This window comes from Convolutriloba macropyga, chromosome 5 (assembly GCF_964194025.1).
Source record: "Convolutriloba macropyga chromosome 5, txConMacr16.3, whole genome shotgun sequence".
NCBI classification, from domain to species: Eukaryota; Metazoa; Xenacoelomorpha; order Acoela; family Convolutidae; genus Convolutriloba; species Convolutriloba macropyga.
In genome coordinates, this window is record NC_134472.1 from 21,643,079 (window position 1) to 21,656,175 (window position 13,097).

At 35.3% G+C, this 13,097-nt stretch overlaps 1 protein-coding gene across 3 annotated transcripts in view; it reads right to left on the reverse strand.

Annotated features, from left to right (window-relative positions):
• LOC142339226 (mucolipin-3-like) overlaps positions 1–12,803 on the reverse strand; it is a 64,171-nt gene extending 51,368 nt beyond the window's left edge. Inside the window, exons 1-3 of one of the 3 annotated variants that reach the window (XM_075389080.1) lie at positions 4,060–5,507; positions 2,729–2,978; positions 1,803–2,361 (exon numbers count right to left, since the gene is read on the reverse strand). In XM_075389080.1, coding sequence (XP_075245195.1) covers positions 1,803–2,361; positions 2,729–2,978; positions 4,060–4,577 — 1,327 coding nt within the window. In that variant the 5' untranslated portion in view covers positions 4,578–5,507. Of the gene's footprint in view, positions 1–1,802; positions 2,362–2,728; positions 2,979–4,059; positions 5,508–11,637 lie in introns of those variants that run through there. The other 2 variants (XM_075389082.1, XM_075389083.1) reach the window with 2 other exon arrangements.
• Positions 12,804–13,097: the final 294 nt, after the last annotated feature.

Genomic DNA, 13,097 nt, shown 5'->3' on the forward strand with positions numbered 1-13,097 from the left:
AGGTGAAAAGAGTTTTTGAAAAATAGCCGGATGACTAAGGAATTGGCACGAAGTAAAACATAACTTATAACCAAAGCCAACCAATAATTATGCTCATCAAACAATTGAGATAATTATACCAATCAACTTCAGAAAACAAACGGAGGACAAAAAATAGAACTGGAAAGCAAAATGTGATAACATACTCATGGAACCTCATGATACGTTGCTACTCCAAAACCATTGTTCATTACACATTGTCTGATACAGTTAAATTAAGTCAACAAAGCACTAACATATGGTTAAAAAACAAAACAAATAAAAGGAGACAAACGGAGCAAAAAAAATAATTGCTATGAACTTCGTTCAAGAGCAATTAAAAATTGAAGAGCCAAATCTAAAAATCTGTTAACAAATTATTCTCAACAGAACATAAGAAACCGTTTCTGTTTAATCATCGGGTACACACACACACAACACCCAAACGCTGAACAAAATTAAAAAAAAGCAAAAGCTAAAAACTATTTAAAAAACAGCATCATTTAGTTGAAGAAAACATCGACTATCAAAACAAGGAAAACTCTAATAAGAAGTGAAACAAAAAAAATAAATGTAAAAGCCAGAAAAACAAAAAATTTAGGCAAAAACTCGAAAATCGAAGAATAAGCAAATTTTCTCTCAAACATGTGCTATGACAAAAAAGCACTTTCTTGTTGCTCTTCAATTCGTTCAGCGTTTTGACCAAAAAAATAATTTTCAAGTTCGGCATTCGCTTTTTTAAAATACACTCCAAAAAATTATCGATAAAAAGACGCTCAACCAACACACCCCTTCAAGTAGTTAAAAAAGGAGAGCGCCGAATAATTGCCGTTGAGAGGCTGAGCGCTGCTATTAACAAGATACAAAATCAAGAACTGGTCAAACACCGACCACCGATACGTTTCACATGCTAATGGCAACCTGACAAAAATTGAAGAATTCTACACCAAAACTATCCCATGCCAAGCGCCTAATTGTTCGTGAGAAAACTCAAATCGTATGACTTCATAAAAATTTTTTGTGAATTAATTGAGAACTAATTAATTTCAGAAAATATCAACGAGCCTATCGATATCCCCAAGGCTAAGTGTGGAAAGTAGTTTGCGATTTTCAATGATTCTGATCTGATTGCGTCAGAATAATCGCTCATTGGTTACTAATGCTATGAATGCAAGTTTAAGTAGCTGCTGTTTTCCCCATTACATCAAATAAGAACAATTTATAGAACTATAGAAATCCTTATACCTCATTACCACTTGCTTCAATCTAATTAACACTAATTGGAAAACCGTCACTTGGAGCGGGATGCTAATTTTTTTTCGAGATTTCGAAATATAAGAAAATAAACCGTCCATTGCCTTCAAATGACAAGCGGTGTCAGATTAATTTAGAGGGGGTGAAGCTTAGAAACGTTTTATGGGTGGAGCAAAACGCCGACCCCACAGGGTTACAAACACATGACCTCTAGAATGCCAGCCCAACATATTAACCACTTAGCTAAATAACTTTGATCACAATCGCTTCTATATTAGCTATAAACATGATTTCAGACCGCAACTCAATGAGAGCAATTTTTATCACTCAAAAATGAACTCAATTGTGAAAAAGTCACTCAAGAAGTCAAAAAATGTTGTAGAACACAGGCAAGCAAAATTTTTGCGTCAAAAAGACACACACGTTTACACTAATCGTTTCGAACTTCGTTCCAGAGAAATGAAGAACCTCACAGCAACTAACATAGAAGAAACGTAATCTTGTTCAGAATTAGAAATCCTAACACTAACTGGAGGAAATGTCACTTAGCGAGCCACCAAATTTAGCCAATTTAGACTTCATAACCGAATCGGGAATTCGCAGAGCATTCCCCTCGTCTCCATCTTCATCATCAGAGAAGGTCAAACTCAGTTCTTGGCTTATTCTGTAATCACTATTGTTCACGTTTCCATTCAGTTTCTTCGTGTTTTCAGTCACAGTTTCAGCTGCTAATGGTTTAGCATTACTGACAATGTTTTGATTCTCAGAGCTGACAACATTTTCCGTAGTTTCCAAGTCGTCCAGCTCTCGACTCAAGCACGAATGGAACCTTGTTGCATTTGAGTCTTCAGTATCGCACAAATTACCACTTAAATTACCCACGCCCAAAAACCCTTGTTGTGCGTTGTAAGAAGGCGAATGGACCGCTGGTTTGAACTCGTCTTCACAGGATGTTCTAGAACTTTCCACTGATGATGAGGTAGTGCGGCTTGATGACGTCACAGAATCATGGGTTTCTTCTTGCGGTTCTCCGTCGTCACCTGTGTCCCGTTCACCAGGTGTCAAATAATCATCAATCGAATGGTTGTCCTTCAAGGCGATAAGACATTTTCGTTGCCAACCTTTTAAAATATTTTTGCAGTTTCTCGGAAAAAAGAATATCGGAACGGTTTTTTTGTCCCTTGCTTTCAAAATCCTTAAGGAGCCCACAAATAAGAATATGACTTGCGCAAAAGTGTTAAGATATTTATAGTTGATATCTTTACACCTTTATAATGCTATCTATTCGTTGTAACTCCTATTCCAACCTCCCTTAAGTCTACAAAAACCATTATCAATGCAAAAACGAATTCAGCTTGTTCACACAAGCTTATGAACACGAAAACGTTGAAAAAGCTTATGGAAAGATAGAACTGTTTAGGGTGGCATTCCACTTGGCAACAAAGATGCTTAGCACCTGTCCAAACTCTTCCGTTGCACGTGGGGATTCTTCGATCTCTTCAATTGTGTCTAAGGGAAGCATGAATCTTTGTCTACTACTGAAACTGCTTTCGTCCGTAGATAAAGTGTTGTCACTATCTGTAGCTCGCTCATCGTAGAATTCCTGCTGAGCTCTGTAATTGTCCTCATAATGTGCGAAATCAGAGGGGTAAGTGTAGCTGTTGTTTTCTAGCACTGTTCGTAAGTCATAATAAGGACCGTCATCTCTATTAATAATATGCAAAGAAGTGCTTGCCCATAGTGTTTTAGTCTTTCCGAAACGATTCAGAAAAAAAGTGATTTTCCTAAACAAGAGAAAATACGTCAATTCAAAAGAACTCAAGTATTGAAACCCTTCTTATATGTTCAGGATGCAAAAAAGTCAATTAAAATTTAAGAAACCGCTTTTCACGAAAAGTTCTCTCTTTTAAGGAATTTTACTTAAACCACCAAGTCAACAGTTGAAGGGTTAAAAATGAATATTAACACTCAGCACATCAAAAACTACTGTCACTACAATGCAGACATTATACCGCACAAAATTAGCAAGAAATATCGAAAATTTTTAAAATTAACACATCAAAACTTTCTCAACAAGCACTTTAAGAAATGGCTCTTCCAATTATTTATGAACTGTCAGACATCTAAAAAATTCTAACTTCGTTTAAAAAGGTTAACATTCCAAAAGCTTCCAAAAATTAGAAAAAAAACACTATTGAATTTCAATACATCAACCTGTTATGAATTAGGAAACATAAAAAAAGATTCGATTCATTTATTTTGTCTCCATATGTGTATACCTCTCTACAATTTGACCAAACAAAATAATACCAAGATATTTCAAATGTCCCATCCGCGTAAATTAATATGAAGGGTTGAAACAACACGCATTTCAAATTTGGCATATAAAAGAACTAGAAACAAAATGGCTCTTTTGAATGAATAAGTAAAAGAGCGATCTGCTATAATATTTTCCAAAAAAAAATATTTTTCTTCCTAGCATAAAAAATTCTCCAACATATCTCGAAAAATAATGTTACAAAAGTATATTACAACGGCATTATCAGCATATTATACACACAAAAGTACGACCTGCAAGAAATACAAAAACAATTCAACCAACACAAAGAATTTTTAGCAGATCGCTCGAATACTAAACAAAAACTTTTTTTGTTCGTCGCTTAACAGACCTGCATCTCATTTTATTTGGATGCAAAACACACAGCCACAAATTATAACAGCACCCCAAAGCTTTCCACAAAGCTTTCCCCACAAAGCGATGGAGAGCAAGCAATTCAAACAAGTCACCTATCAGCATATTCAGTTGGATAATACTCCAGAACCGAGTCTTCATCTATAAAACCTGCCTCTGTATCACTCGGCACGTTTCCAACAGGGCTATTATCACTATGATTGGGTAACGATGATAAGTTTAACCGGTAATACACCTCATTTGCTCGACTGGCACTGGGTGCCAGATAGTCATAGTAGTTATTCTTGAGTGGCTGATCAAAATCAAACCGAGGCGAGGCAATGGACCCCCCTTCTGAAAACCCAGGTGAAGTTACATCCTGGCTCGATTCCACTTCCGAGATCCTTCCGCTTTCGTGGGAATTCGTGTCACTTAAGCCAACATTGATACCAGGTAAAGTATCACCAGCATCATTATTATTATTTGATAACTCCTTTGTAACTTTGTTCATTTGTGAAACTGTAGACCGGGTTTGTGATTTTGATTCGTCAAAAAAATTGATGGCAGAATCTGAGGTGGTAAGAAATTCTGCGGAAGTACTTGGATCTTCAGGAATGTCAAAGCTGAACGACATTTTCCAGCTACTTCAACTAAATAATTAATGTAAAAAATATACGTGTTTGTTGTGTTGTAAAACCTATGATATCACATACGTTTTCGAAGCTTTCGTCATGTGAATGAAATTGAGTCGCGAACGCATTTGGTTGAATGAACACATCATTTTCATCACTACGATTTGAACTTGTAACTGAATAAATGCTCACAAATAAAAACAGACTGCCACAAATTAAATAAGGTTCACTCAACGTATATAAACTAAAAGGCACTCATGAAATAACATCTCTGCAACTACGCGCAGTCAAAATAACAACATAAACATTTCTCAAGACCATCGAAACATTCATATGGCCATCGATAGTTGGGATCATATTTACAACGAATAAAAAGTACGACCAGCGTTTGATCATGCAGAAATCGATCAACAGTATAATGATTCTTCAAATGCCACAGATGCAAACTATAATAAGCTGCCTAAGCTATAACTATTGAAGATCAAACAAATAGTATTTGGGTGGACCCGGTCTTAACTTGAAATATATCTGAGTAAGCTAAGAATGATATGAACTCTATCAAACATATCAAGCTCTATTCTTTGTTTGAGAGCCGTCAACTAACTCAAAACATTTCGAAATCATAATGAATGACAAGGCATGAAAACGAGGTGTAAAAATAAGCTTAATTGTTAGAGAACGGTAATCATAAAGTGGATTAAGGGACCCCTGATATTCATGAAATTTTGCAATTCAGTTTATTTTTCCGAAATTTTTTTCTCATATGTCGAAAATGATACACAGCAGCCAGGTTAGCTTATAGGTCCTTCTCAAATTACATGAGCTCGGAACAAAAAGGTTTAACATGAGCAAGCTAGCACAAGGAAAATGATCTAAGTACCTGTATTAAGGTATCAGAATTGTTATCAAAATGTCCACAATTTTTATACTTCACACTGATGAAAAGGTTTTTCAAAAAAATTAAAATGCGAAATAGTGCGGGGAAAAAAGAAAACTGAGCTCTTGGAAAAAATCAAACCTCTGCACAAGATCAATTGCGTCATATTTGAAAACTAAAGCCGTGACCGGTAGGAAAACTTATGAACACAAAAATTCGGGGAAAACAGTTAATGCCAAAGGGAACATAAAATTCTGATTAACAAAAAAATTCTGAATCCACGATTTAGACTTACTATATTAAATATCTTCGTGAAATCAAACCTTCGTCTCTACAACTTAGTTTTGATTAAATTTCAGGAAGTGTGGGATCCTATCAAAGCAAAAACCAAAAAATTTAAAATTGTTAAGAATTGTTAAGATTGAGAACAGGAATCATAAAGTGGGTTAAGGGACCTTCATTGTTTTGGTAAAAATTTAACCATATTTTAGTCAAAACCAATATTTTCTAATACCTCATCATCTATGCAATAACGAGATACGAGTAACACTTTGGGCAAAATGTTCTACTTTCCAGGTCTCTCTATAATTTCGCATAGAATATTTCCTTAATAAGGATTTTTTGATTTTCGTCTTCTTTCGAGGAGTTATCGAGGTTTAAAGTTGTGAACATTTGGCTGATTTCCGAATGTAATTGTTTTGCTCAAATTTTGATCAATTTTGCTTTAAAAAAGCATGTTGAAATCCAAAAATGTTACTGGTTTTACCGTCAATGCTACAGGAGGTGCTTAACTATTTGATCCGATTCTTCCGATTTGATCCGATTCTTCAAGTTCAACCTTCTTCATTAAAAATGCCACCCCAAATCATATTTATTTAACCGAACTGGTCCAAAATTACTGGAAGTAAAGACCGAAAAACTGACAATCTTCTTTAAAATTAGATGAAGGCTAATTTTACATCTAATTTGTAACAGAGAGCTGTTAAATTAAAATTCTGCCGGCTTTCCGCAAATCTAAATCGATATTTATCCAAAAAACAAAACTTATTTCACTAAATTTGACTAATTATTTTTGTCCGATTGCTTCATCTTAATGATCAATTGGGTTGCTGCTCAGGTCACGGCTTTTCAAGTTTTATTTGGATTGTTTTTCGAGACTTTAAAATTTGTCTTCAGATTTATTCACACTATTTAACTTCTTGATACCAATGAGAAACCAAAATGGACTAGTAATTTTAGTATCAATGCAGTAGCAAAGAAAGCAAAAAAGTAAACAATCTGATAGAGTTAAGATCTTGGAAATGTTTTTATGTGGGAGAACAACAGTATTTTTCATCATAAAATTGGGAACTTTGAAGTTGCAGTTTGACCGATATTGGTTGTCTGTTGCTGTCTGGTCTGATTAACCACAGATCCTATTGATGCTGACGCCCTAATTAGAGCCTAAGATAATCATTTCTAGTTTTCAAATAATAACTAATGGCTTTTGAGGCTTTTACACTAAATTCGTAATATAAAAGCAATTTTCTGCGTTTCGTCATATTTTTTGTTGTTGTCTAATCACTAAGTCACATAAATAGCAAGCCAATAAACCCTCTAAAATGACAACATTAACCATAATAAAAAAACAATAGCAAACACCAAAAGTCAAACTTTTCATTTTTCAGAAAAAAACATCTCATCAACTCGCTAAGGCAACGACATTTAGGCAACGGCATGAACAGTGTCAGATTGCAGAGAAAGTTATTGGCCAAGACACATTCGTTCTCGAAAAGTTTTAGTGATTTTTCAATCAATTTGTTGTTATTCACTTGCCACAATATAATTTTTGCTGCTTAATTGAAGAAGGAAGCAATGTTGGCTGGCCTCAAACATCAAATGTTAGAAAGTGAGGAAGGATGCCATAATATGGTTACGTGTTTTAGTAATTTTGTCGCCTATCAAAAAATATGACATTTGCCTTTAATTTCCTTTATTCCTTTTCAAACAAAGTTGATCCATGCTGGTCAAATCTCGTGTGAATTTATTCAAAACGCATTTGGATGCGAGAACAACAATAGTTCTTGATGAAAGAAGTGTTCAAATTTATAAATATTCCACTTTACTTCGTAGGGTCACATGCTTTAATGGCAATCAAATTCGTTTTTTTAGACGATAGAAAACTGATCACATTATTCATTCAAATTGGACTGTAATTGAGAACCTGCTTGATATATTTACAACCCAAAAAATTCAACCGTACTGCAAAGCTGTATTTTGTAAAGTCTGTTCACATTTTTTGAACTTCTCAATGTCAAATAAAATTGTAGCAGTGACTTTATTCACTTCAGAGTAGAACAGAGCAACTACGGGAGACGTTTCAGAATCAGTTAGCGCTCTATCATATTAATGACAATTTAATGGTTTTTCCCAATGAGGCAAAAACCTGCTAATTTTTCCAGTTGATAACTTATGGTCTTTCGGACTTCATGTGACTTGACACAATATTAGTGAATTTTTGAGCTTCGCCGACATTTTTTTTATTTCCCCTTGTTGTCTCACCACTGAATCTCAATAATGACTCGTCTCATTACCGTATAATTGTTTCCAAAGAGTTGCAGTGAACTTAATTCTTAAAACTATTTCGTTTGTTGGTACTTTTTTTCACTGTGTCCCCTAGTGTAAATCAGAAAAGAATCTATGAGCTTTTTAACGTTAAATATTTTTCGTCGTTACTATGTCATTATATAGTAGCGTTTTTTAATGACTGACGTCAGAAGAAATTGATAAACATTCTTTTAAGAAATTAATTTTCTGCTCTGTTTTCTTTTGCGTCTGCTGGGTCATGCGCTTTATTGTCCATCAAAAACTAGCTCGTATAAAACTGTTTTTCGTCAGGCTATCAGTTCTTGTTCAGTTCATTAGATTGCAGTTCAAGAGTTGTCCTGCTCTTTTCTTGTCCATCGTCTTCTCGACAAAAAAAACATGCAACCATATTATAGTATGTAATCTTCCCGAAGTCACATCTGATGTTACAGGCCTGTCATTGTTTCCAATTGCAACTAAGCGATACAAAATATTTCTGTTACGAACAGCTGATAACGCGACAAAGAGCCAAAGTGTGACTTTTTGGTACACTTCTACCCCTTTGAAGCTAAATTTTTGTGATTACAAAATTAGGTGCTTCTTTGATATAAAATTGTTATTTAATGAGAAATTGGCCACCAAAGATTTCGATCAGTTCATTTTTGGCCAATCTCGTGAAATGAAAAAACCTCCGTTAGTATAGATGTCTACCATTTCAGAATCCGTCACGTTTAAAACAACAAAGCTCGACCTAATCTTCAATAACTTTAAAAATGCCGATCTATGCAAGTCAAAATTAGGATGATCGGTGTCGAAACATTGTGTGGGTACGCACATTAACGAGTCGCCATGTTCTTTTCTTTAAAAAACCTTCCCTAGAAACCATAAAATAGTCGGTAATTTCTAGTGAAGAAATTAAAAAGCAATCTCCATGTTTTTTTTTCTTTTGTAAAGGTTAGAATCATGTTGCTTATAGTTATTCACAGAAGATAATGCTATATCAACAGTTCTGTTCTTTTATGCGTGATCATTGAGCTTCTTAGTCAGATCAGTCTACTATCTTTGCTTTAGTATCGTCGCAACTGTTCTTTACGCACTTGATTCTTGAAACAGCTTTGCTTTATTGAATCTCGACGTCCAAAAGATTGCTTTGCTATTGGGCGTCTGTCTCTGCTTCAATGCTTTAAATCTGACAACATTTGATATTACAAAATGAAAACTATTCTGAGGCAGGATTTTATGATGTAATGTTTGCAACAACTTCAATATTATCGCTAAAATTGATCTGCTTAAGGCCTTTTAATCGTTTTAGAACTGATACTTGTCTTGCAATTTTCTATAGATCGATAATGTTATACTGTTAGCTGAAACTATACATGGTAAAAATGGAGAAGTGAAAGAATATGGAATAATTCTGAAATCGCTCTGCTCCAACCATTTATAGAAAGGAGTAGTTAAATTGAATGAACTTAGAGTACAGTCCTGAGGTTTCGTCTTAACACATATGACCCCCATAACTCATTATTTTTGATCCTTCATAATCTCACGCATAAAATTGAATGGTTAGTCGCTATTCACATAATCCGTTTAAAAACACGCATTACCAAAAGCCGTTTCTTCAAACATGGCAGTGACAGCGACAATTTGTTCACGCGTGAAGGGTTGCACATCTCAAGCGATCATCATTCACCAAATGTTTTAACTTTATTGAAAAGGTAGTCCTGGCAAAATCAACTGATGATATAGAGAACAGTTTAAACAAAGTACGAAATTTATGCATGCGTACTCAATAAGTAAACTAATATAAACGAAAACACACAAACAGTTATGTGACATGACCAATAAGTTCATTCATGCAACAATTAGACGGAAAAACCGACATGTTAAGATCTGAAATCCCCATGCAAACAGACGAGATAATAATAAACAACACCTGCACGCATTTAAAGCAGTAAAACAGAGCTAAGCAAATGAGATAGATTGATTTTAAACAGTTAAAAAAGAATCTTAAACCAACTTGACTTATCACAGAAAAAAACGGGTTGATCAGATTTTGAAAAGTAAATCGGCCGATCAACGAAAAGACATTTCCAAATGTACCACAAAAAATCATACTTCCTTACTTAAACAGAAATGTTTGTAGATAGAGGAAGAAAAGGAGATTTAATTGTCAAGTTTATGAAATCACACGTTGGCAGTACATTCTTGCAGTTCAAAGAGCTATACAGATATGGATTCTGCAGTGAACCAAAAGACACTTGAGATTCGTATGTACTATGTTTAATTTCTTTGCAGCTGGAAGGTAGAGATAAATCTTTAAAAATCGGCAAAGTTTGATAAAAGTTTTGGCATCTTATTATTAAATAAAGATAACAGCTCCTTAAAACGCTGACAAAATCTCTTGGTACTAAATGAATCTGTAGGCCAAGAGCGCGTTAGCCTAAATGAGGCTGCACTTAAACGGTCTGATATGCCAGCAAAGTGACCGGAAAGTATCAATTCAGTTTTTCAGTTTTCTTATACCTTATAAATCCACGAAAGATACCAATCCACCAAACCTGATTTAACAAAACGACCAAGGTGGCATTAAAGTCTTACCCCTAGTTCAAAAGTTTTATAATAATTAGGTTACAGAATGCCTCCAACACGCCTTTATTAATAAATAAAAAATGTTAATAAGTAGGATATAATAATTGTTCATAGAAAGTAGGATATGATCATTACAGTAATTAACCAAGCTACAACAAACACAACCCACTATTTTGTCAGCTATTATTGGACTATTTTCTTTGAGACTCTTTTGTCAAGGAATATTATGCAATTTGGGAATGTTTTGTGCGGACACGGTGCTAAGGCGTATATAGGGAAACTAAAGCGTAAGAAAATCAGGTGAAAAGGTAAGAAGGAGAAATCAGTGTAGATCAGCATTTTACATAAAACTTAACAGGACAAACTTTTCTCATTATTACAGGTTTATTCCACACCATTAATAAACTGTTATAGAAACATTTTACTAATTACCCCCACAAAAAACAAAGTAACGGTCCCAGGACAATTTACCCAATTCCATTTTACCCAGTGGCATTATACCCAACCTGCCAATGATATTTTACCCAATGCCAACTTTTAATTACCCTAGTGTGTAAATTACCAGAACAGCTATTTAGCCTATTATATAATTTAATGGCCCGTGGGAGTCGATATGAAACTATCACAACCGATTATCGGATAAGTTAACGAAAAGATCAAAGAGCATTAGTTAAGTTAGCATGGGGTAAAATGGAAGGTTGGGTAAAATGGCACTGGGTAAAATGGCATTGGGTAAAATGGCATTGGGTAAAATGGAATTGGTTAAATTGTCATGTAACCAAAAGTAACACACAACAGGGTAAACGTTGGAAATCATTTCTCTTACTCTGAATTTCAATGAAAAACAACAGGGCTTACATTTAAAGTTCTTGAATTATACCTTGCCGTATAATTGTGTTAGGAATACAGCAAATTATCCATACATACTTTTAATTGAATAACTCGAAATGATTAAAGCATGCATAAGAGGTTATAAGCATGCATTAAGTAAGGCAGATAAACTGGCGATGCTGCAAATTTTGTAGACTTACCTCGAAATGACACGTAGTTGTGAGGAATGAGCAATTCACTGTCGGAGTCCACCGACCTACTCTCAGACATCGAGTGGAATCCATACTGAGATTCCGCCCTGTGATCCACTTCCGTCGACTTGCGCACCCTTCTGCTGTGCAGATCTGCCGAGCTCAAAAGCAATCTCGTATCTTCACCAGGGGAATCACTCGAGTGTGATTGGTTGAAATTTTCCTGCCGTCTCTTTTTAAAGCTATTGTTTGCACTGCAGTTAATACTGTTTTGAGCGAACTCTCGATTCGGCCAATCACTGTTCGCGGATTCGGAGACCCGATTTAACCCGGCGGCAGTTGAACTTGAAGATGATTGTGGTTCGTACGAGGCAGAACCCAGATCCGAAGTACTCCGTTCTCGCTTTTGATCACTCGTTTCCACATCTTTCAGTCCATTTTGTGTTGTTTGTAGCAACTCTGGGGTCTCAGCGGCGTCCGAAATAGTTACATAAATATGATCATCACGTCGATTTAGAGATGACATTTTGAATTTGGAAACTGAGTTAATGATCGAATGGGTTATGTTTTAGCAAATTCGCGAAACATTAGAACGGAAATGAGTCAGGAAGCAACGTATTGTAGTAGCGAGACATTTTATATTTCAATGCGACTTGAATTGAAGTGCAAAAGTTGATCAAATGTAAAGTAAGCGCCCAGGTTCAGACGCCGAAAGATCAATGAACGACTACGTGGCAGTGAAATAGAGTCAAATTTAGCAGCAATTATGCTCTTTAACAATTGCTTAATAATCAGAGTGAATTTGAGCGATATTTTGAGACGCAGCTGTGGCTAAATATATCAAAGACAGAATTCATATTCTAATAGTTGTGATCGTACTTGTTCATGGACACACAGAGCAGAGGCCATTTTGCTCGATAAGCAAGTCATTACTTGCACATAATGGTATCGCTTTGTTCACACTGTACGTTAATAACAGCAGCTGTATTGTATGGCTGTAGTCTTAACAGTGGCCATATATCTTTGCTGTGGTTAGAAATGTAAATTGGGTGTCTGGATTCCAATTACGCCATTAATCTGAAATAGCCATTCTTGACACGTGAAAATCTATTTTCTGAGGGGAAAAAAATTTTCGTTTCGCCAACCAAGAATAAAAAACTGTTCACATAAACTGTTTGAGGCATCAAGACATTAAATTTGATACTTAAGTTACGAGGACGCGCATGTTAGCTAGCGGTGGCTTTTCAAAATAGACGTTCTTTAAATTATTGCAACATTTTCAACCTGAAACAATCAAATTGAACAAGAACTAAAATATTTTTTTGAGACAAAGTGTGGTACAAAATGTTCCAGTACTCCCTTAAGACAGCAGGTGCTGTCTTTAAAAACTAAAACCACAGGTGCAAAACTGAAAGAAGAGTGTCAGGAGGTTAGGGCGGGCAACAACATAAATGAATTGCGCATTAGCT